General features: G+C 43.3%; 1 protein-coding gene and 1 non-coding gene across 2 annotated transcripts in view; both read right to left on the reverse strand.

Annotated features, from left to right (window-relative positions):
• Positions 1–359: 359 nt before the first annotated feature.
• Positions 360–23,550, reverse strand: part of LOC141614345 (uncharacterized) — a 78,094-nt gene continuing 54,903 nt past the window's right edge. The window contains exon 4 of the mRNA XM_074433097.1: positions 360–796. Coding sequence (XP_074289198.1) covers positions 360–796 — 437 coding nt within the window. The remainder of the gene's footprint in view (positions 797–23,550) is intronic.
• Positions 3,521–3,627, reverse strand: LOC141616520 (small nucleolar RNA R71). Its single transcript, XR_012530864.1, has one exon. It is a non-coding gene; the product is annotated as a small nucleolar RNA R71 (small nucleolar RNA).

The following is a 23,550-nucleotide window of genomic DNA, read 5'->3' on the forward strand; positions in this document are numbered from 1 at the left end:
TTTCTTACGCACCTCAACAGCACGTTTCCTACACATAGCAACATCATGCCCAATGCCTAAACACTGAGAACATACAATAGGTTTCCATTCATAAGAAACCTCCTAAACCTGCACCACATCCTTATCATCAATGAATTCAATCTTATCAGGCAGTGTATGTCCCAGTTTCACTTCCACCATGAACCTGGCATATTCCAAATACTCCTTATTCTCAGTAGCACGATCAGGTCTAATAGGTTTACCTATCATGCTAACAATCTTAGGTAAGGCTTTCCCCAAAATTTAAGGTCCAAATTATACAGTCGTACCCAAATTCTCACCAAATCAGGCTTATCCTTCACACATTTCACATCAGGTTGTCAATCTCTAATAATAAAAGGCTTATTATCAAATAAAAGCTGTTCAGATTGAAGCACAGAATCCTTATCCTCTTGTTTACTTAATCGAACAATACAAATTCCATTAGCTTGGAACGCAACTTTATCAATCGATAAATCCTTCCAAATTCTTCTAACAAAGCCATCCATAACATGATTAGGAGGATTGGCTCCCAAAACAAAGCAGAATACAGACGTAGACCAAAACTCAAGCTCACCTTGAACATCCCCTGTTTTAATTTTGACGCGAGGTTGTTCCAATGGTGTACCTGTTTTCGCTCCAACTGTCTTCCACTCCGTATCATTAGTAACAGTAATTTCCGGCGATGAACTCACTTCCTTGCTCAAATTAAACGATCGTAATTCCGCTGTCTTAGAACACTCAGCTGCAGTAACTTCAGCAACAATCTCTCTTAATTCTGTATTATTTAACGTATTACTACTATTTTTGTGTTTATTATTTTATGAACTAATATTTTTGTGTTTTTGTGGAGTATTATTATTATTTACATTCAGTCTATTTCTCGCCATTGCTGAAGAAATCGTGGAACTGTAAGCTTTCTCTCTCTACTCACTTTCTCTCTCTATAAGCGTCTAACGTGTAATGAGTGTAATAATTGGTAATGAGTGTAATAATCCTCATCAATCAAGTGCTTTCTTTGTAACTTAATATAGTCAAAACCGAATATTGATGTGACCATAATTAGAGCATATTTAGTCCCCGAATTAGCCTTGTTCCCATGCTTTTTAGTGCATATTTGGGTCATTTATTGTCTTTAGTTCTTTGTTTTGCATATTCTTTGAGGTTTTGTGTCCTTGGTAGGAAAGGAGTGCAAACCTTGCATTTTCATGGCAAAATGAGACTAAATTGATTGAATCCAATGACCAAGCATCAAGGAGAGACAAGATTAGAAGGCCTTTGTACATATTATAGTAGTTGGGCAATGATGAGGAAAGATCCTTGCATCCCCAAGGAAATCCCCAAGGATTTTATGAAGAAAAGGGAAGAAAATAAGAAGAAACAAGGCTGAACAGCAATCCGTGCGGATTGCCCTGAAGACGTCCGTCCCCAACACCACAATCCGTGCGTCTTCCATACAAGACGCCCGGGCAGCAGCTACCAGAAGACGCCCGTCTTCTCCCAAAGACGCCTGGGCAGAGACTCACGAATCCGGCCGTCCCGAGCCTAAGACGCACGGATTCCAAGACAGCGCAAATTCGTTTCTTCAAGCTTCAAGAAAGATGCCCATCCTTCAGAAAATACCGGTGTTTCCATAAGTAGGGACTTAATCGTCATTTAAGCCCTTAGTTAACCCTTATGCATCCACCTAATTTCCACTATAAATACCCCATTAGTCTAATTGGAAGAGCATGTTCTTCTTATCAATTCTTAGAGTAGTTAATATCAATCAAATCTCTCTTTATTTTTATAATCAACGATTAATCAAGTTTTAATACAAGTTTTATTTCCTTAATCTCTCCTTTGTTCATCCTTTATTTTTGGGTAATTGAAGATTATATGGTTATTATTGGGAGATTGACAACCTCTCAATCAAGCATCAAGTACTTCTATTATTCTTTGCTTTATTATTGGAATCATTAGTAGGTATAATTCTCTTAATCCCTTTTTAATTATTGCTAATTACTTTCATTTGTTCATCATATTTCACTTTGTTGGTATGATTAACAACCTTGCTAGCATGTTCAACACGATAATGAGTGAGTAGTTCCATAGCTAGGGTTAATGGGTAATTAGGGGAAACCAACATGGGGAATGATTCATGCTTAAATTAATATGTTTTCATGGTTTATTTGCTTGCTTGTTTTGATCTCAACTCATGCACATGTTATGTTTGATGAAATGCGAGCCTATGAATCCTTGCATTTTTTACCCATCACCCATCTTTTCAATGAGACTTGTAAGACATAAACCAACTCGAGTCTCATTAGACCATGCATGTTGTTGAGTAGGGAAGACTAAGTCGACTTGTAGGTGTTGTACAATCTAATCGATTCGGCTCCGGGACCCAAACTTTCCTAGGATTGTAAGATATAACCCAACTCAATCCATCACAACAATAATTGCTTGCTTATAATTTGAGAACATGTTTGTATGATCAATTCCCATAAATCCCCTATGACCCCATGACACCCTAGTGCTTTTTATCAATTGTTTACAACCCTTTCAATTCATCTTGCTTATTTACTTTCATTGCTATTTAGTTTAGTGAACTTCTACATTAACCCAAATTGTGACACACCTAAGACACCACTAGTCTCAATAGAAATCTCATTTCAATTCCCGTTCCTTGGGATCCGACCTTTACTTGCCTCTTTACTAATTGTAGAGTTGTTTGTGAAGCTATAAATTGTGTTTTGGTCTAGGTGCTCCTAACGACAAGTTACCGAAAAGATTTAGTCCGACCAAAAATGGCGCCGTTGCCGGGGACGGTGTTATCTTGATTTAGATTTTCTTATATTGTTATTAGTTGTGTCTTTCTTTGCCTTGAGGGAGTAAAACTCCTCAAGGTTTGTTCTAATTGTTTTCGAGTTGTTTGATATTTTGCATGTCTAGAAGGTCACAAGGTGATTTGTTACCTTTTGATCGTAAAATTGAAAGAACTTTGACAACCAATAGAAGACTTGCTAGGAGAAATTTGAGAGGTATTAGTGAGGTTGTAGATATTCAACCAACTATTGAGTTCATCAACCCTTTTGCAAGAGAAGGTGAGGAGAACCCAACACAAAATACAACACAAAATCAACCCACAATGCCTAAGTTTTCATCACATTCCGTACCCACCGAGGAGAACCTACCCAATGGTACTCCCACACCACAACATCTAACCGGATATTTCATTGCTAAATCCGCATTTATCCAATTAGTCGAAAGGAGCCAATTTGGGGGGATGCCTACTGAAGACCCTCACTCTCATATGGAGACCTTTTGTGACTATTGTGATGCGATTTCTCAAACCGGTGTAACTCAAGACCAAATTCGATGGGTCTTATTTCCTTTTTCTCTAATTGGCACCGCGAAACAATGGTTGAAGGGCCTTGATAAGGCCACTCTCGGAATTGATTCTTGGAAGAAGTTGGCTCTAGCTTTCTACAAAAAATTATACCCACCGGAAAAGACTAACATGCTAAGAGCTCATATTACGGGTTTTAAGCAAAGGGATGAAGAATCTTTGTATGAAGCTTGGGAGCGGTTCAAAGGTATTTGTCGCTCATGTCCTCACCATGGACTTAGCGAGTGGTTCTTGGTACAACAATTTTGGAACGGTCTATATGAAGATTCAAGGAACATTCTCAACATGGGATCAAATGGAATGTTCACCGAAGTTGATGACAATCAAACTTGGAACAAAATTGAGGAAATGGCGGTCCATAACTCACAATATAGTAGACCTCGCAAGGCTACTAGAGGAGGAAATCATGAAGTGGACTCCGTTACTCAATTGGGTGCTCAACTTAGTGCTCACATTGATACCATCAACTTGAAGTTTGAAAAAGCTATGGCTAGACTTGAAGAAGCCTCGAAATCACCAAAGCATCATGTTAATGCCATGACGGCATCCTCATCAATCCCAAGTGGGATATGTGAGAATTGTGGAACTTTGGGACATGACTCAAGTGAATGTAGGGGAACAAATGAACAAGTAAATGCTTTCCAAGCATACAAGAGTGGTACCCCTTATTCCAACTATTACAATGAAAACACCAAATTCCATCCAAATCTCTCATACAAAAGCCAAAATGTTCAAAACCCTCAAACAACATACACCCCACCTCCCATGAGAAACCAAAATCAAAGACCCTTTTACAACCAAAACCAAGGTTACCAAAATCAAAATCCATACAATCAACAAAATGACCAAGGTTTTGATGTTCAAAAAGCGGTCCTCCAAATGCAAAAGAATCAACAAGAATTTTTCACTCAAATGCAAAAAGATAGTCAAGCAAAGGAAACTATCATCAACAACATCCTAGCTCACACCAAAATGTTGGAAACCCAATTGACTCAACTAGCATCTTCAAGCTCACAAAGACAAAAGGGGCAATTACCACTTCAAAGTAATCCCCCAAGACATGAAACGGTTAGTGCCATTCACTTGAGAAGTGGTACAAGGTATGAAGCACCGAAGAAGCAAGTTGAGGATGAAGTTGTGGAAGCTAGTGATAAGGAAGAAATTGTACAAAACTCCAAAGATGGAGAATCATCAAAAGAAGAAATCTCAAAGAAAACTGAAGATAAGGTCAAGGAGAAGGAGCCCATTGTGATTAGACTTCCTTTTCCAAGTCGTCAAGCCAAGCCCAAATTTGATGACCAACTTGGAAAATTTATGAAAATTGTGAAGAATTTGGAAGTCTCAATTCCTTTCACGGAATTAATCAATCACGTGCCGGCCTATGCGAAATACATGAAAGACATCCTCACAAAGAAGAAGTCGATCCGGAAGCTTGAGACTATCGCCTTCACTATGGTGAGTAGTGCAATACTTCAAGGGAGTTCTGTGGACAGCGGGCCGCCCACGGGGGCGCTTGGTGAAGGGGGCTCGAAAACAAGCGTTTGCATTTTGTAAGGAGTCGCCACCAATTTTTATGGGAAATTGGAACCGTTCGAATACCTCGTGTCATGTCAAGACACAAAGTAGTGACATGAACACTAAGCAATCGTTACCCTTAGCATTCTATGTCTAGAATGACTCTCGTGGATGCCAATGAACACGGGTGCTCACGGAGATCTGGAGTAAGGGGTGAGGGTACGTATTAGGAAGCTCTTTTGATCGAACACCTAATCCCGCCCGCCTCGATAGCGGCCTCTACTAATGATTAGGGAGTTTATTCGTACTTGATATATCGTCGGCTATATGCATGCAATGCAACATCCATTGATTTAATCCTAGCATGTGAGAATTAGACTAAGTCGGTGAACAATTAGTTTAACATGCAATTGGGTCGAAGTTGGAGTTAATATTGACTTACATGTGAAAACATACAAACAATAAAAGAAATATAATGACTATAAATTACAATAATGAAAATTACACTAATTACATCGGATTAGGCGATTTACGTCGAAAATACCTTTAAAACGGATAATTTGAGAAAAAGAATAAAAGAAATAAAAGAAATAAATTACGAACAGACAGAGTGATATTACGGATATTAGTTAGTTAATACGTAGACTAATTAAACTAGGTCGAGGCGAAAGGAGTTCGGGGACAAAATCACCGAACAAAGCGCAGCAGAACATCGCGCCCTTTGGAAGAGGCGCAGCGATTCTTTGCGTCTGTTCCAAGGGGTGAGTTCTCGGCCGTAAAGCCGAATCGAAACCGTTAATGTCAATTGTTAATTTTAATGGTTGATTTAAATTAATTGACTCGGATGGAAGTGATTTAATGTATTATTTACATATGAAGGTGTCATAAAAGCGGTAAAACATGAATGGTGACGGAAATTAGACGGATTAATTACATGAAGGGACGATGTTAATTAATGACGAATTGAAAACTAACTAAACGAATTATTAACTACACATGATGAATTGATGACGAATTAACAACTAAACAGGATACAAAATATATCAACAATGAATCCCAGAAACTCAATATGATGAAATTGAACCTCTAAAACTCGGATTGAATATTAATGACGAAAACCCGCAAATATTGGATTATTTGGGATTTAAGTCGGATGAATGACAATTAAAACATGAACATGATGAATGAATAATATACATACGAATTATTAATGATAAATAATTATACGAACGAATTAAAGAACAAACAAAAGAAAACAAATAAAACAAAAGACGAATTACAGAGGACGAGGAAGAAGAAAAGAGGCAGGAACTGCGGCAGCCTCACGAAGAGGCGCAGCAGGTGCTGCGCTCCTTCGAAGAGGCGCAGCAGTTGCTGCGTCTTTTCTCGACGTCTGTCTACTGGAAATCCGCAAAAAAGGTTTTAAAGACGGTTTTAGAAATCGGTTTTAAAGATGCTTTCGACGTGAATCTTACAATGGATTACGATAAGTAAATAAATAACAATAAAATAAATAAGAGATTATTACACCCTCAGACTTACATGTTGACGGAACGAGATGAACTAAGAAGATCGATTAGTGAATGCTCGACGCGAATGCAAGGAAAGAGTGCCCTCGAAAGAGGAAAACGATTTAACAAATTGATTAATTAGATTGATTGAGTGTAGTGGTCAAATTGGTCGGTCATGCAACGGAGAGGCTAGTACCCGGAAAGATCCGAGCTTACGTGGTCGAAGGTTCAAGCACGTAGGCGCCAATTAGTAAGAACGAAGTCTAGAATGCAAAGGGAGAAGAGAAGGGCGGACACTCGCGTGAGAAATATGAGGAACGAAAGCTCCTATTTATACTAATCACACGGAGGTTTAGGGTTTCGGAGACTCTTTGGAAGTGAATCTCGGAAAGATATAAAAAAGATACGTAAATCATGCAAAGAAGGGCCTGGGAAGAGGCGCAGCAGCCACTGCGTCTCTTGGAAGAGGCGCAGCACCTGCTGCGTCTATTCCCAGGAGGTTTCCTCCTGTTTAAGAAAGATTTCCGTGTTTAAGTTATGGTAGGACGGAATTGATTCGATTATCTTTTGAATATTGCGGGATATTATTTGCCAAAAGATAAAATTTGAGAAATATGGAATAGAATTATCCGGAACATTCCAGAACATTCTGACTCGGGATTTAACAAACTATCGAAAAATGGAGACGGTTTTGACCCGGACTCCGAATGCACTCTAATTACTGCCAAAACGACCGTATCGGGACGTAGATGACAACTAAGAGGTTGACATTAATATTTGAGCAATCACTTGACGATAATCTTACGAATTGTCACAAATCGTCCCGCGAATCAAACATGCGGCCCAATCATCACCGGGTGGTTTGCGAGAGGTGCAGAAACGAGGTGTCTACAGAGCCCCCACTTTGACTGAGGCTTGGACAAGGCGAAAGTCAAAGTATAGCCATCAGGTCAATCGAAGATTACAACCTGACGACTATGGCGACGCGAGGCGGCTCAAGGGGTCTGAGCCAAGGACCTATCGTCGGGAACATTTTAGAGTCTGTCGACTATCGGGGAGGGTCGTTTAAAGTCCATTAGACTACGTAAGGAGGCTCGCCAGCCATAAGAAGAGATCATACCTGAGATACCCCTGGGCGAAACGGGACTGAAGACGCTTCGGCAAAACTCTTTGGTCTGAAGATAACTTGGTGTCTGAAGGCATTAGGGGTCACAGGGAACTTTGGTCGAACTCTGCGGGGAACAAGAGATATTGAAAATAGCAGGACGTCGGTAGAAACTGCTGGGGGAGTCTGCTTGCGTCGGTCTCAAGCGAACTTTGGCGAAATTTGGAGGTTGAATCTGCTTGCGTTGGTCTCAAACAAACTCTTGTTGGGGAATATACTGATAGCTTTGGGGGAATCTGCTTGTCTCTGTCCTCAAGCAAACTCTCGTTGGGCTGACTATCTTGACGACTAGGAACATCTTGATCGTCAGGGGAGAAACTTCGAGTGAGCAGTACTGCAAAATACTACTGCGCCGGATAGAATAAATTGAGCAATACTGCAAAATACTGATGCGCGGGGTAAAATGGGTTTGGGACAATACTGCAAAATACTGTCGCGCTGGGATAAACATGGGCCGGAACGAAAGAAAATCGTCGAAACGGACCAAAATGACAAAATAGCATCGAGGAAGAGGCGCACCAAAGATGGGCCCACAAATAACGAACTCACAACGAACTTTTGAAAATTCGTATGGAGGGAACAAAAGGAAGAGGCGCAGCAAGAGCTGCGTCTCTTGGAAGAGGCGCAGCACCTGCTGCGTCTTTTCCCCAATTTGGCAATTCCTGCGTAAAAACGCGAAATCAGAAGGTTTATGTTCATTATTTTCGAAACTTATTTTCTTCAATTTCTCTTTCAAATCTTCACCATTTCCTTCACGGTTGGATTCAAAAGCTTGCTTGAAATATGACTAATCGAGGTATGTGTCTTAATCTTGCATTAACCATCCATTTTTGTCGAATTTTGAGTCGCAATAATTAGGGTTTTCGACCCTTTTGATCGAAAATTTGGGGCTTTTCCCCCAAATGGATTTGTCTTGCCAAATTGATGTTAGGAACGGATAATAGGTAATGTTAGGAACATAACCATGTATTTGCTTTGAATTTTCATCGAGTTTTGAGCCCTTGAGCGAATTTTGAGACGGTTTCACAGCTAAACCGCAAATTGCTTCGAAAATGGCCTTAGGATTGCCCATTTGTGATGAAATTTGATATTTGGGACCCTTGGGTGATGGGTAAACTTCCTGTCATCTCGGAATCTTGGTTTGCGACAACTTTTGCAGGACACTTTTCTAGGGCATAACCGCCATTGTAGCGAAATGCTGCCGAATTTCCGACTTGAACCCGGAACTAGGCTTTGACTCGGACTTGACTTGACCCAATTTGTCACATGAGTGATTGGGTTGGCGAGAACATGGCCAAGGATGGCCAGAAATGGGGAATTCCCGGGCATTTGAGGCTCGGAAATTTCTTAACAAAGGCTTGTCGTCACGTGACGCGGCCTGAATTCACTTTAATGCTGCAGGTGATGATGCTTCTACTTCGGGGAGGACCCCCATGGATATAGACGCTGCTGCTGTTGAGGAGGCTTTGGAGCAGGCCTTCACCGCTGCGGTGATGGCTGCTGCAGACGAGGTTCCCGAGGAAGAGGCCGCTGATGAGGAGGAGATTCCGAGACGGGCCCACCTAGGACGAGGGGGTCGTCAGCTGAGGGGAGCTCCCGCGTGGGCTGAGACTTGGGAGAGTAGGCACCTTATATGGGCTGCAGAGGGTCATTTGTCTTACAGGACGGTGAAGAGCTTGGTAAATAGGAATTCCCTAACTCATTACCTACCCCTTTCTTCTTTTGTTTAATTTACTTTCAAATTCACTCAAAACTAAAGATAGCTTTATTTTGAACCATAATAGGAGGCCGGGAACATCCGGTCGTTCTCGGGGTATACGACGGCGATGGAGCACTACGAGCGGCTGTCGGCGGAGGAGAGAGCCATGATCGAGCGTGGAGCGTTCGGTCCTCCGTCCAGTGTCGGAGGGATATCGTGAAGAGGAAGTTGCGGGCCAACCTTAGCCTGGTTCGCGCTTTCTTGGATCGATTTTGGGATACGACTTCCACGTTTCACCTGCCTTTTGGTGAGGTGGGAGTCACCTTGGAGGACTACGGCATGATTTCCGGTCTGCCGTGCAGGACTGAGGAGATGGTGTGGCCGGAGACTGGCATGAGGGCGGATTCGGCCGAGGCGAGGAGGTTGATCGGCTGGAACCTGTCGCCGAAGGCTGTTGCTGTGCCGGGTTTGGTACCCAGTACCTATGTTCGAGATTACTTCGCGGGGAAGACCCCGGCATCGGTGGTGATTGACGGGAGGGAGACTGCTCCTCCTCCTTGTACAGCTGAGCAGAGGGCTCGTCTTTGGCTTTGGTGGTTCTTGTCTTCGATTTACCTCGGAGACAAGGGTGAGAGGTCACGACGAAGCTTCTCCCCTTTCTTTCGACTTGAGTTCCCTAGGGCGTTGGGACCGGTCATCGCTGGTTTTGCGGTCCTCATCCGCTTTATGAGGGCCATGGTTCGTCCGGAGTCGATGGAGAAGGGGACTTCTCCTGGCGCCGTCGGGCCTGGGCTACTGTTGGAGGTATGAACCTTCCTTTAGACCAAAGTAAATTCTTTTCTTTGTTGAATCACGAAATATCGTCATTGATAATTATGCTTTGCAGGTGTGGGTGTACTCTTACTTTCCGGGCCTCGCGCCCAAGAGGACGGAGCCACTGGAGAGGGCCTACCCCGTGGTGAGGGACTGGGTCATGTGCCGGACAAAGAGCAAGCGCTCTTCTCACAACGTCTACCGGCGGGACGTGAACGCTCTTCAGCCGAGCAGCGTGAGTATCCCATTTGTATGCACTTATTCTTCTCATACTTTGTTTTAAATTGATCATAGGAATGACCTTTGCCTTCGTATCATCGCAGTGGGTGCCCAGACCTTGGGCGGAGTACACTGGAGCGCCTCCTTTTGTCGCTGAGGTCCTTCGACCTAGGAGCTCGAGTCGGCTGCTGTTGTGGACGTCGATGGGTCCTGTGTGGTATCTGGGCGAGCGGTTAGCTCGTCAGTGCTTTCGGGGCGCGTTGACGGTTCCCGTCGATCCTCCTAGGACGATGTTTAGGGAGCCTTCTGAGGCTGAGAGGGAGGCGGACTTGGCTGGTGCTAGTGGCGACGACCTTCTTCTCCCTGACGAGGATTACTCGACGTTCCTTTACGGGAGGTTGGCGTATTGGCCGGTAGTGGTGAGTGTCTTTTTATTTCTTGTTGGATTTTGATTTTCGAGAATTGCGACGAAAGATCATCGATTAACGAGAGCCATTTGTCTTCGTAGGAGGTTGAGGCGGCGGGCATCGAGCCCCCAGAGTACCCCGAGACCCTCGAGTACACTGACGCTACTGGGAGGACGACGATCTCCGAGCTGCGTGACTTCGACGTGGCTGTGACGGATGCTGGCCTAGATGACTGGCAGCATCTGATTCGGAGGGTGAGTTCTTATTTTGCGCAGTTTTCGTGCAAGAACACTTTTGATTGAACTTGTTCAGTTTACTGAAAATTCTTTTGAAAATGCAGGTCGCGCCATCTCGGTTTGTGGCACTCTGGAGGGTGGCCAACCGGCTACGAGCTACAGCCATCGAGGCGCTCGTCGGCGGTCGAGGTCGTCAGGTATGAACCTCACTTGTTTTTCATTGATCTTTGGTTTTAGTTTTGTTTGAATTGATTGACATGAGCCAATTTCTTGTTGTTCGCAGGCCGATCGAGAGCTGGAGCGAGAGTTGACCCAGTCTCGGGAGGAGACGGCTCGTTTGTCGAGGGAGCTCGAGTTTTGGGATGCCGAGATCGCCGCTCTTATGGCGAGGGTTGCCGAGTTGGAGGGTGCTCAGCAGTAGTCTGCCTGGTTTTGATTTTGAACATTTTTTGGATTTGTTTGGGGCGCAAGCCCCCAGTTTACATTTGGACTTGTTTGGGGCGAAGCCCCCAGTTTGCTTGTATATTTGCTTTTTTGTTGTATATACGACGGCCTGAGTGCCTTTTGTTGCTGGGTTGCGTTATCTGTACCTGCAGGTTAGCCTTTGAACAGGTTTGGTAGACAACGGTTTACACCGTTATGCTGCCGAAATTTACATAGACAAATCACGTAAAACATACATTTTTATATACACATAAGGCCTTTAATTAGTGCAAAATGAGACTCGAAAGGATGTGAAAGTGCAAAAATTTTGTCGGAAATGACCGGACGGTAGGGAGGGTTACCCCCGAAAAAAAAAAGAAAAAGAGAAATCTATAAGTTAGAAATTAGAATTAAAAATTAAGAAAAATGACTTAAGTAAAATGTTGAAATAAAGAAGAATTAAAATGAAAATTAAATATAAAAGTGTGAGAAAAAATGGCGGAAAATGTCGACGTCGCCTCGAAATGCGCGCTTGCGGATTAAGGAAACCTGAAGCATGGTAAATTACGGATTTACCAAAATAAAATCCCTTAGGAATAGGAAATTATTCGCTTATAGAATTAGGAAAGATCCAAACGCGGAAATCACAGAGATAAGGCTGGGGAAGAGGCGCAGCATGAGTCGCGTCCCTTTGAAGAGGCGCAAGAGTGTGCCGCGCCTGTTCCCAAGCAGGTCGGTTCTGACGGATTTTTGGAAACAGCAATTAGTATAAATAGAAGCGTCGACGAAGCTTTAAATCATATAATTCTTCCGTCTCTTCTTCGTCGATTCACACATAAAAACTCTCAAAAATTTTCAAGAGAAAATTATCATCATGAATACCTTAGAGGTTCGCTTGAAGGAATGGACTAATGAGTTTTCGAACATTGAGAAACATGACATGGGTGCTTATAACCTTGGGTCCTTGCTGAGTTTGAAACTTATTAAGGTTGTAAAACCGTTCTTGGACGCTTGCCTTGATTATTGGGACCCAAATTACCATGTTTTTGCGTTCCCAGGAGGTGATATTTGTCCTTTTCCGGAGGAAATTGCTGCTATTGGCGGATGGGACCCCGAACATTTACCTGCCATCCCTTCTACTGCTCAGGGGTATAAGAGCAAGTTTAGAGATTTGCTTGGACTTACTAGACTTGAGGTAGATCGCCTTGTTACTCCGAAGGGCGTGAGGATGCTAGATTTTATAGACCGATTCATCAACAGGGCCGACCCTACTGTCTCTTATGTTGCTAGGAGGAGAGCATTTGGCTTCTGCTTGCTTCATGTTTATGTCTTTCAGGGACACGTTGATGAAGATTTGAGAGGTGATCCTCGTCTATTGGGCCTTATTGAGCAAATGGAGCTGCGCAGGAGCCCAGCTTGTCTATGTTTGGGGGAGATCATCTTGGGTTTGGACAATAGGAAATCCAACCGCGATCTTCCATTTTTGGGGAGTCCCGTTATCCTACAGGTAAAAGACACCCATCTCTTTCTTTCTTTTTTCTTTCTTTTCGTTTTTTTTTTTTTTTTTTTTTTTTTTTTTTTTTTTTTTTTTTTTTTTTTTTTTTGGTGTCTAATACCTGTTTTTTTGGTAGGTTTGGCTTATGGAACGGCTCCGATTGCTCGAGCCCCCGGTTCATGCACTTTCCTATCATGCCCGTATGATTTCGATGAGGACACGGTACACATGGTGGACTTCACCCGGTCTGCGATTATTGGAAGAACAAGTCAAGAATGATGATGGCCCGCCGATCGGATGGGTCGTTCCGTGGTGGCACCTCAAGTCCATCACCGGGGTGTCTTCTTTGGATCCTACGAGGTCCGTCCGCATTCTGGATTGGAGTTTATGGTATGCATCTTTCCCGAGAGATTGATGAGACAAGTCGGGTTGAAGCGGATGATCCCTAGGCTTGACACTGCATTCCAGACTGCTATGGCGCTTACTACAAAGAGCCGAAGAGAGTGGGCTATGAAGTGGGCCCAAAGAAACATGTGGTTCTTGAACTTCTCCTCCAATGCCTTGTGGGTGTCGGACTCTTATCTGATGTGGAGGAAGGCCGCAACTTCGGAAGAGCGCGAAAGACTGAGGAAGCGCGAGCCTGTTGACTACAAGGTGCGCGAGGGAGAGAAGGAGAAAGAGAAGCATCTGACTGAAGGAGAAGAAGAAGCCGGATTCCAAGTCATTCATCCTTCGAAGAAATCGAAGACTACTCCTGTCGCAGAGATGATGGTTAGCAAGAGTGGAAAAGTCAGGCCTCGAGAAAGACCGTTGGTGATTAGGTCTGAAGTGGTGCAAGAGCGCCCGGCTCGAGGTCGTGACAGGAAATATGACAAAAATGACAAGGGCAAGGGAAAGATGGAGGAATAGCCCAAGTCTTATTTATTATCTGATTATTATTATTATTGTTGTAATAAGAAAGGAGGGATTTTTAGAATCCTAGCCTAGTCTATTTTTTATTATTTGCCGTATTATTATTATTAGAATTTAAATGAAATAAAAAGGTTAAGTGGTTATGAAACCGTTTGATTTTCCTTAATTATTCTTGTCGAATTTCAAATGCAATGCAAATGTCCTTCTATTTACATTTTAAATATAATGGTGGGTTGAATCCCATGAAGGATTGCCTACGTATTCACTTTAAGAAAGCGAAATCAAACCCTTGCGCGTAGTTCGAGTAAATGTAAAAGAATAATTGTTCGAAGCAAGAGCTTGTAATGAACATAGAAAATAAGCATGAGCCTTTGCTTACTCGGGAGGTGCGAATTTAGTTTGTTTGATGATACGAGGATGACAAGTTTGCCAAGATGCATGAGCATGGTGACATTCAAATGGGCCAGGGGCCGTTTGTTTAGTGCCACAAGAGCGACATGTAGGTTTACGCGAGGCGCGTTTTTGTCTCTATTCTAGGCATAGTATCGTTTTAGTTGGTCGAGATTTGTGGGGTTTGAGAACTCATTCCCGTCTAGATCTGTGATTCTAACCGCACCCCCTGGGAGTATTGATTTGACTAGATATGGTCCGGCCCGATTAGGTTTGAATTTTCCCCTTGGGTCGACAGTAAAGAGCTCTGACCGATTTAAGAACTAAATCTCCTTCTTTGATGTTTCTTGGCCTAACCCTTTTGTTGAAAGCTCGTTTGATACGTGCTTTATATGTTTGGACATTATGCAAGGCACGAAGCCTACGTTCATCCAGGAGGATGAGTTCTTCGTATCTATCCCTCTTCCAATCGGCCTCCGGAATTTGGCTTTCGAGTAAGATGCGCAGGGACGGTATTTCTAGCTCAACTGGTTGTACGGCTTCCATGCCGTAAGTTAAATAGAAAGGAGTAGCCCCAGTGGGCGTCCTGACGGATGTTCGATACCCCCACAAAGCGAAGGGTATTTTGCTTGGCCAATCTCTATAATTGTCAGTCATTTTTTTGAGGATTGTGACGACATTCTTGTTAGCCGCTTCTACCGCGCCGTTAGTCTGTGGTCTATAGGGCGAGGAGTGGTGATGCTTGATTTTGTATTTGGCTAGCAATTGTTCGGTTTCGGCTTGGAAGTGGGACCCATTATCACTGATGATCTCATGTGGGCAACCATATCGACAGATGATGTTATTTTGTATGAATTTGGCTACATTTTTGGCCGTAAGAGCGGTGTAGGAAGCCGCTTCTACCCACTTGGTGAAGTAGTCGATTGCTACTAGGATGAAACAGTGACCTCCTGTTCCGGCTGGGGTTATTTTCCCAATTATGTCAATTCCCCATGCGGAGAGCGGTCAAGGAGAGGTCATTGTATAGAGCAGCGAAGGAGGGACATGTTGTATATTCCCGAAGATTTGGCAATTGTGGCAATGTCTCACATATTTGATGCAATCGGATTCCATTGTGGTCCAATAGTACCCTAGACGTGTGATTTTCTTTGCCATCATAGGTCCACTCATATGAGGACCGCATTCTCCGTCATGGACTTCTTCCATCACCTTTCGTGCCTGTGAATGATCAAGGCAACGTAGGATTACACCAAGAGGTGTTCTTTTGTATAATTCTCCTTGCATGAGAACGTATTGCGAAGACAATAGGCGTATAGCTCGTTGTCCCCTCTTGTCCATATCTGGTGGATAGGTACCATTAAGCTTGAAGTTCAGGATTGCTTGGAACCAGGGTTCCTGTGCGATTTCTTCTTCATCAGTAATTTGATGGACATAAGCCGGCTCCGACCGTCGTTCGATACACAAAGGCATTTTCATCATATAATCTGGCATGTTTATCAAGGATGCAAGTTTCGCAAGAGCGTCTGCAAATTGATTTTCTTCTCGAGGTAGGTGTAAGTAGGTTACGTGATCAAAGAATTGAGCGACTTGGTCTATCCTAGCCTGATAGGGTGCTAGGCTTTCACTTCGGATTTTCCAGGATCCCGTAACTTGGTTGATGATTAGTGACGAATCCCCATGCACTCGGAGGTTTTTGATGCCTAAGCCGACTGCCGCTTGTAGTCCAATTAGACAAGCCTCATACTCTGCGGCGTTGTTTGTCACCTCGAAGTCGAGTTTGACAGCAATCGGTATATGCTCACCTTCAGGAGAAATGAGCAACACTCCTATCCCAAATCCTCTTAGGTTTGATGCTCCATCAAAGTATAGGTCCCAGGAGTCTACCTCTGTTTGAAGTATATCCTCGTCGGGAAATGACCAAGTATCTATGGCTTGTGCATCGTCGATGGGATTTTCTGCGAAGAATTCGGCGACGGCGCGACCCTTTATTACTTTCAGTGGCACATATTTGAGGTCAAATTCCGAGAGCATCATGGTCCATCTTGCCAGGCGTCCGTTGAGGACGGGTTTCTCGAAGAGGTATTTGACTGGATCCATTTTGGAGAATATCTTAACGGAGTAGCTAAGCATGTAGTGGCGTAGCTTCTTCGTTGCCCACACAAGAGCGAGGCACGTCTTTTCGAGTTGTGAGTATTTGCACTCGTATTCCAAGAACTTCTTACTTAGATAGTAAATAGCTCTTTCTTCACTTCCTACGGTTTGAGCTAGCATGGCACCCATGGCGGTTTTGGTTACCGTAAGATACAAACCAAGAGGTTGATCTTGTTGTGGTGGCATGAGCACTGGTGGTTTAGCCAATATCTCCTTGATTCGGTCGAACGCCTTTTGACAATCATCATCCCACATGGTGTGGTCTGTTTTCTTGAGTTTCTTGAAGATAGGCTCGCAAATCATCGTAAGTTTCGATATGAATCGACTTATGTATTGAACTTTTCCCAGAATCCTCCGACTTCTTTTTTCTGTTTGGGGTTGTGGCATTTCAATCAGAGCTTTGATTTTGGAAGGATCTATTTCTATACCTCGTTGGCTAACGACGTATCCTAGGAGTTTACCAGACGTTACCCCAAATGTGCATTTCTGAGGATTGAGTCTCATGTTATACTTCCGTAGCCTTGCGAAGAACTTGCGAAGGTTCGCAATATGTCCCTCTCTCTCCTTGGACTTGACGATCATATCATCTACATATACCTCAACTTCTTTGTGCATCATGTCATGTAAGAGTGTAGTTGCGGTGCGTTGGTATGTAGCTCCGGCATTGATCAATCCGAACGGCATTCTTTGTATAGCAATAGGTTCCCCATTGGGTGACGAACGCGGTCTTATGCATATCTTCCATGGCCATCTTGATTTGGTTATAACCCGCATACCCATCCATGAAGGATAGTAATGCGTGGTCTGCAGATTGTCCACCAATATGTCGATGTGAGGCGGAGGAAGTCATCTTTTGGACTTGCTTTGTTCAAATCCCTAAAGTCAACACAAACTCGGATTCTCCCATCCTTTTTGGGTACGGGTACTATGTTAGCTACCCAGTCAGAATACTCGGAAACTTTGATGAACCCGGCTTTGAATTGTTTATCCACTTCTTCCTTAATCTTTAGAGCCCATTCTGTTCTCATTCGTCGGAGCTTCTGTTTCACAGGCTTGAAACCTGGCTTAATCGGAATTCTATGTTCGGCAATATCCCTGTCGATTCCTGGCATGTCTTTGTAGGACCAAGCGAAGACGTCTTTGAATTCGTTTAGGAGGTCTATGAGGTCGGCCCGTTCGGTAGAGCTCAAGGTAGTCCCTATCCTAAGTTCTTTGGGTTCTAGTTCAGTTCCTACATTGACGGGTTCGGTGTCCTCACCATTCGGTCCCCCTTCCCTTTCCTGTAATATTTCTTTGGCTACGTAGGGAGGTATTTCGGTTAAGTCTGGGTCTTGGTCATCCTCGGTATCATCATAAACAGAATTGCACTCAAGATAACGCAAAGAGTAAGCAGAACCTGATTTATTCATATTAAAATTTGAGTAAAGTTGAAACAAAGAGGCCAACTGATCCATGGTCAGTGGCGGTAAAGGAACAGTAATTGGGGCATTTCCCGAACTACTGTGACTACTAGATGCTAGGCTAGGAGAAACGAAGGGAGTGGGGATGATAACAGGAGTAGACTCTCTAACGAGTTCTCTAGACTCCGACTCTGACTCCGACTCCGACTCGAACTCGTCGTCTTCTGGTTCTCCTTTGAACATCTCTCCTTCTCCAGTAGTGAGCTTGAAGAGTCTTCCTTGATTGTTGGTCCATTTGATGGATTTCCTCCATCCCTTTTGCTATTTTGTGTCGGTTTCTGTGATCAACGCGGTGGGGTTGAAGCGATCGTCCTGAAGTATCATAGTAATGATTTCATCCTGCGCGGCCCTAATGAATCGGTCCTCTCCAAACAATAGGCTAACGGCTTGTTCGTCAAAGCAAGGTGCTTGACGGGTTTTGACGGTAGGAACCGTTTCGGGAGGAATGAAGTAGCAATCGTGAAAGATCTCGATTCCGGCTAACTTCCTCTCAAGGTAATGCCAAGGTTCGGGAAACCCGTGAAAGAGTTCTGAACTTCCTTCTTGAACGAAGTATCCATTTAAGGTGGGGAGATATGGCTTCATTTGGACTCCTACATACTTGCGATTTTGGACTTGGGCGAGCATTTCGAGAACTTCTTCAGCTGTGGGTTTGTACCCTAGTCCAAGTGGTATTCTCGACGAGTTGCCTTTCTTGTATGGCGCGAAGGTGTTCTTCCGAATCGGGTTCAAAGACATTCCAGGGAAGTATCCCTGATTTTTGAGCATGTGATTGACCACCAAGTTAGAGTAGGGATTATAGTATAAAGGTGCCAACTCACTTTCTATGACATTTACACTTTGGAAGCCCCCAAGTTCATATATGGGATCCGTAGGGATTTGATTGCTTGATTGCTTCTCAATTATTGCTTTGATAGGCGATGAAGTGATCGTCACAATTTTGCCATTGAGTGGGATCTTGATCTTTTGGTGAAGGGTGGATGTTACTGCTTTGGAAGCATGAATCCAAGGCCTTCCCAGAAGTATGTTGAATGAAGCTTCGATGTCCACTATTTGGAAGTTGACTTTTCGCTCGATTGGTCCCGTGGCTATGGTTAGGCTAGCAAGTCCAACCACTTTTAAGTCGTGTACCGTCGTATGCACGTACACCTTGATTGGTGGGAGTCCAATCCGACTCTTTCATGCCCAATTTGTATGCCGTTTTGAGGGGTATGACGTTGACCGCGGAGCCATCATCTACCAAGGTCATTGGCACATTCTTCTTTAGACAAATGACGGTGATGTATAGAGCAAGGTTGTGACTAGCGCCAAAAGGTGGCAAGTCTTCATCCGAGAAAGTAATAGGATTACTTAACCTTGGTGATTCTTGGAAGACCAAGTTGACTACATCTTCGGGAGTAGAATTATGCGCTACATTCAGTTTGGCCAAAGCTTGCAGTAAAGCTTGGCGATGCGGGAATGAGCTTGCCACTAGTTGCCGGACCGAAAGATCACCTTGGTTTTCTCGTAATTGCTTGAGCAAATGATCGGTGGGGTCGTCTTCGTTGTCACTTGGTGTGATGACATTGGTTGGACCATTTTGAGTGGTGCTTTGGTATGGACGACCCGAGCGAGTTAGGTGATCCACATCTTGGTCTCCGCCATTTTGGACTATTTCTTTGACTAAGGAGTTTTCGATGAGATATTCGTCCTCGTCGTCATCGGCCCAAACCCCATTGATTGCAGCTAGTTCCTTCATCCTTATGATGTCACTTTCTAGTTGTATGATTTGATTGACTAGCTTGTCGACCACGGCGACTACTTCTTGCATAGTGGCGTTTTGAGAGAAAGTCAACGGTACGCGTCCTTTAGGCGTTGCCTTGGGATTGCGTAAGGTCGTTACCATGCTTTCTAATTCCCACACTTGTCTATCTACACTCCTTGCCCATGCGATGAAGTCGAAAATGGTAGGGGAGATGGTAGAGTAGAGTCTCTCTTTCTCAATTGCATGAATTTCATTTTCGGTGGGAGAAATGAGATGTGAGCAATCTAAGGTAGATTCGTCACTTGTAATCACTAGAACTCCAAGAGGATTCTGAGTGTTGTTGGGTTTACCTCCCGGTGGAATTGGAAGCCGACCGTCTTCAATCATATCCTGAAGCACGTGTTTCAACTTGTAGCATTTTTCTGTATCGTGCCCCTTGCCTCTATGATATTCACAGTAGAAATTTTCGTCCCAGAATTTGGACTTCCTTTCAGGTTCGGGAGTAGGCCCAATGGGTTGGAGTTTACCTTGCTTCATTAGTCTTTTTAGAGCGTTGGAGTATGTATCTCCAAGGTTTGTGAACTTCCTTGGTGGGCTAGTTTTCTTGGATGGTTCGAGAAGGTTAACTTCGTCGGTCTTGCTAGTAGAGCCGTATGAACGACTTGTGGACCCTTGGTACCCTCGACCTACCGTTTTGGACAAGAGTCCTTTACGGATGTCGTCTTCAATTCGTGTCCCTAGTACAGTTAAGTCTTTGAAGGTTTTGATGTTTTGATATCTCAAATGGTTGGCATATATGGGCTTGAGATTATCCACGAACTTTTCCACAAGAGTGGCCTCATCCGGGCGTTCAACTAGTTGGGTACTAGTCTTCCTCCACCTACTTAGGAAGTCGGTGAATCCTTCTTTGTCATTTTGGGTAAGAACCTCTAGAGTGCGCATGTTGACTTGTATCTCGGCATTATCCGCGTATTGTTTCGAGAATTCGATGGCGGCGTCCTCCCAAGTAGCGACCTTTTTGTGATCTAAAGTGTAGAACCATTGCTTTGGGATGGTGTCAAGAGATGAAGGAAAGATCCTTAAGAACATCTCGGGTTTGATGCCTTTGATAGACATGTAATCCTTGAAGGCGCGGATGTGGTTCAAAGGATTCTCTTGTCCTTTAAACTTAGGGATATCCGTCATGCTAAAGTTAGTGGGCAATTTGGAATTGACGGCTTCATACTTACGATTGTTCTCCCTGTAAATGTCATTCCCCTTAAGGTACATCAATTGCTCCTCTAGGTATTGGAGTCTTTTCTCAGCTGCGGTCGTCCCTTGGAAAGGGTTCTCATCTTTAGACTCGTCATCAGAAAACTGTAGTACTTCTTTTTCAGGAGGAGGTAACTTTCCCTCTACATCAAAGATGCGGCCTTCGATAAGTTCGAGGCGGTCATAGGTTTGTTCTTGAGTGATTTGCATTTGGGCTATCGCGGCTAGGATTCGATCACTATTTTCTTGAATTCGCTGGAGGTTTGTTTCATCACTTGACCCAGGCATCTTGGAAACTGGATAAGAGATCGATGACGAATCAAAACACGATCGACCATTCTATCACACTTGCTAGAAAAGAAAAGTTTTGACTCGTGAAGTGGGTGTGTGCCACTTGTGTTGAGTGAGTTTTGAAAAAAGACAAGGTCTTTGAAAAAGTGTGTCCTAGCCAACTGTAGTGTAGTTGTAGGAGTGGACTCGAAGTGAGATTTGAAATGGGCTTGTGGCCCGAATTTTGACACGACAAACGGACAGAGTTTTGACCGGATTTTGCGCTAATTAAAGGCCCCTTTTTCGAAATTTTTGATTGAAATTGGGTTTTTATTTTTTTGAAAATTCGTCATGATTTGTTTTGAAATGGTGATCACGTAAGGTTTACATATTTATACAAGCATTATAACAGGATGCTGAGTGCATTTAGAAGGGTTTTGGTTTAAAGGGTGGGTTGCCATACCGAACCATCAAACCCGAAGTCTGTGGAGAGGCTCGTGCCAAACAAGAGTAAGGCCGATTCCTAGTCCATTTCCTCAAGTAGTGAAGGCCCTTGATACAAACAAGAGTAAGCATCATGGTATGGATGACGTCAATCGCTATCCATCCTTAGGCCCAAATAAGAATTAGGACCGTTTAGACGGGACGATTGGTCGAATGGGTGGGGTTGGGCCTAGGAAGGCCGAATAAACGGTCTAGGAAGACCGAGTTATGAAAACCGACAATTGTCTTGTACAAACTTATTCCCTAACCTTGTTCAAGTTTCACCCTAGCTACACGTGAGTGTATTCCCCAGCGGAGTCGCCAAACTGTGGACAGCGGGCCGCCCACGGGGGCGCTTGGTGAAGGGGGCTCGAAAACAAGCGTTTGCATTTTGTAAGGAGTCGCCACCAATTTTTATGGGAAATTGGAACCGTTCGAATACCTCGTGTCATGTCAAGACACAAAGTAGTGACATGAACACTAAGCAATCGTTACCCTTAGCATTCTATGTCTAGAATGACTCTCGTGGATGCCAATGAACACGGGTGCTCACGGAGATCTGGAGTAAGGGGTGAGGGTACGTATTAGGAAGCTCTTTTGATCGAACACCTAATCCCGCCCGCCTCGATAGCGGCCTCTACTAATGATTAGGGAGTTTATTCGTACTTGATATATCGTCGGCTATATGCATGCAATGCAACATCCATTGATTTAATCCTAGCATGTGAGAATTAGACTAAGTCGGTGAACAATTAGTTTAACATGCAATTGGGTCGAAGTTGGAGTTAATATTGACTTACATGTGAAAACATACAAACAATAAAAGAAATATAATGACTATAAATTACAATAATGAAAATTACACTAATTACATCGGATTAGGCGATTTACGTCGAAAATACCTTTAAAACGGATAATTTGAGAAAAAGAATAAAAGAAATAAAAGAAATAAATTACGAACAGGACAGGAGTGATATTACGGATATTAGTTAGTTAATACGTAGACTAATTAAACTAGGTCGAGGCAGAAAGGAGTTCAGGGACAGAAATCACCCTGGAACAGGCGCAGCAGGCACTGCGCCCTTTGGAAGAGGCGCAGCAGTTGCTGCGTCTGTTCCAAGGGTGAGTTCTGGCTGTAAAGCCGGAACTGCAAACCGTTAATGTCAATTGTTAATTTTAATGGTTGATTTAAATTAATTGACTCGGATGGAAGTGATTTAATGTATTATTTACATATGAAGGTGTCATAAAAGCGGTAAAACATGAATGGTGACGGAAATTAGACGGATTAATTACATGAAGGGACGATGTTAATTAATGACGAATTGAAAACTAACTAAACGACTTATTAACTACACATGATGAATTGATGACGAATTAACAACTAAACAGGATACAAAATATATCAACAATGAATCCCAGAAACTCAATATGATGAAATTGAACCTCTAAAACTCGGATTGAATATTAATGACGAAAACCCGCAAATATTGGATTATTTGGGATTTAAGTCGGATGAATGACAATTAAAACATGAACATGATGAATGAATAATATACATACGAATTATTAATGATAAATAATTATACGAACGAATTAAAGAACAAACAAAAGAAAACAAATAAAACAAAAGACGAATTACGAGGGGCGAGGAAGAAGAAAAGAAGCGAGAATCTGCGGCAGGCCTCACGAAGAGGCGCGGCCCAGTGCCGCGCTCCTTCAAGAGGCGCGCGATTCTTTGCGTCTTTTCTCGACGTCTGTCTACTGGAAATCCGCAAAAAAGGTTTTAAAGACGGTTTTAGAAATCGGTTTTAAAGATGCTTTCGACGTGAATCTTACAATGGATTACGATAAGTAAATAAATAACAATAAAATAAATAAGAGATTATTACATGATACGTGCCTAATGTATAGTCTTTTTGGCCTATTTTAGCACGTATTTCTATGCATTTATATACTGTTTTTATAGTATTTTGCCCCGAATTGGGTACTTTGGT

This window comes from Silene latifolia, chromosome 11 (genome assembly GCF_048544455.1).
Source record: "Silene latifolia isolate original U9 population chromosome 11, ASM4854445v1, whole genome shotgun sequence".
Lineage (NCBI taxonomy): Eukaryota > Viridiplantae > Streptophyta > Magnoliopsida > Caryophyllales > Caryophyllaceae > Silene > Silene latifolia.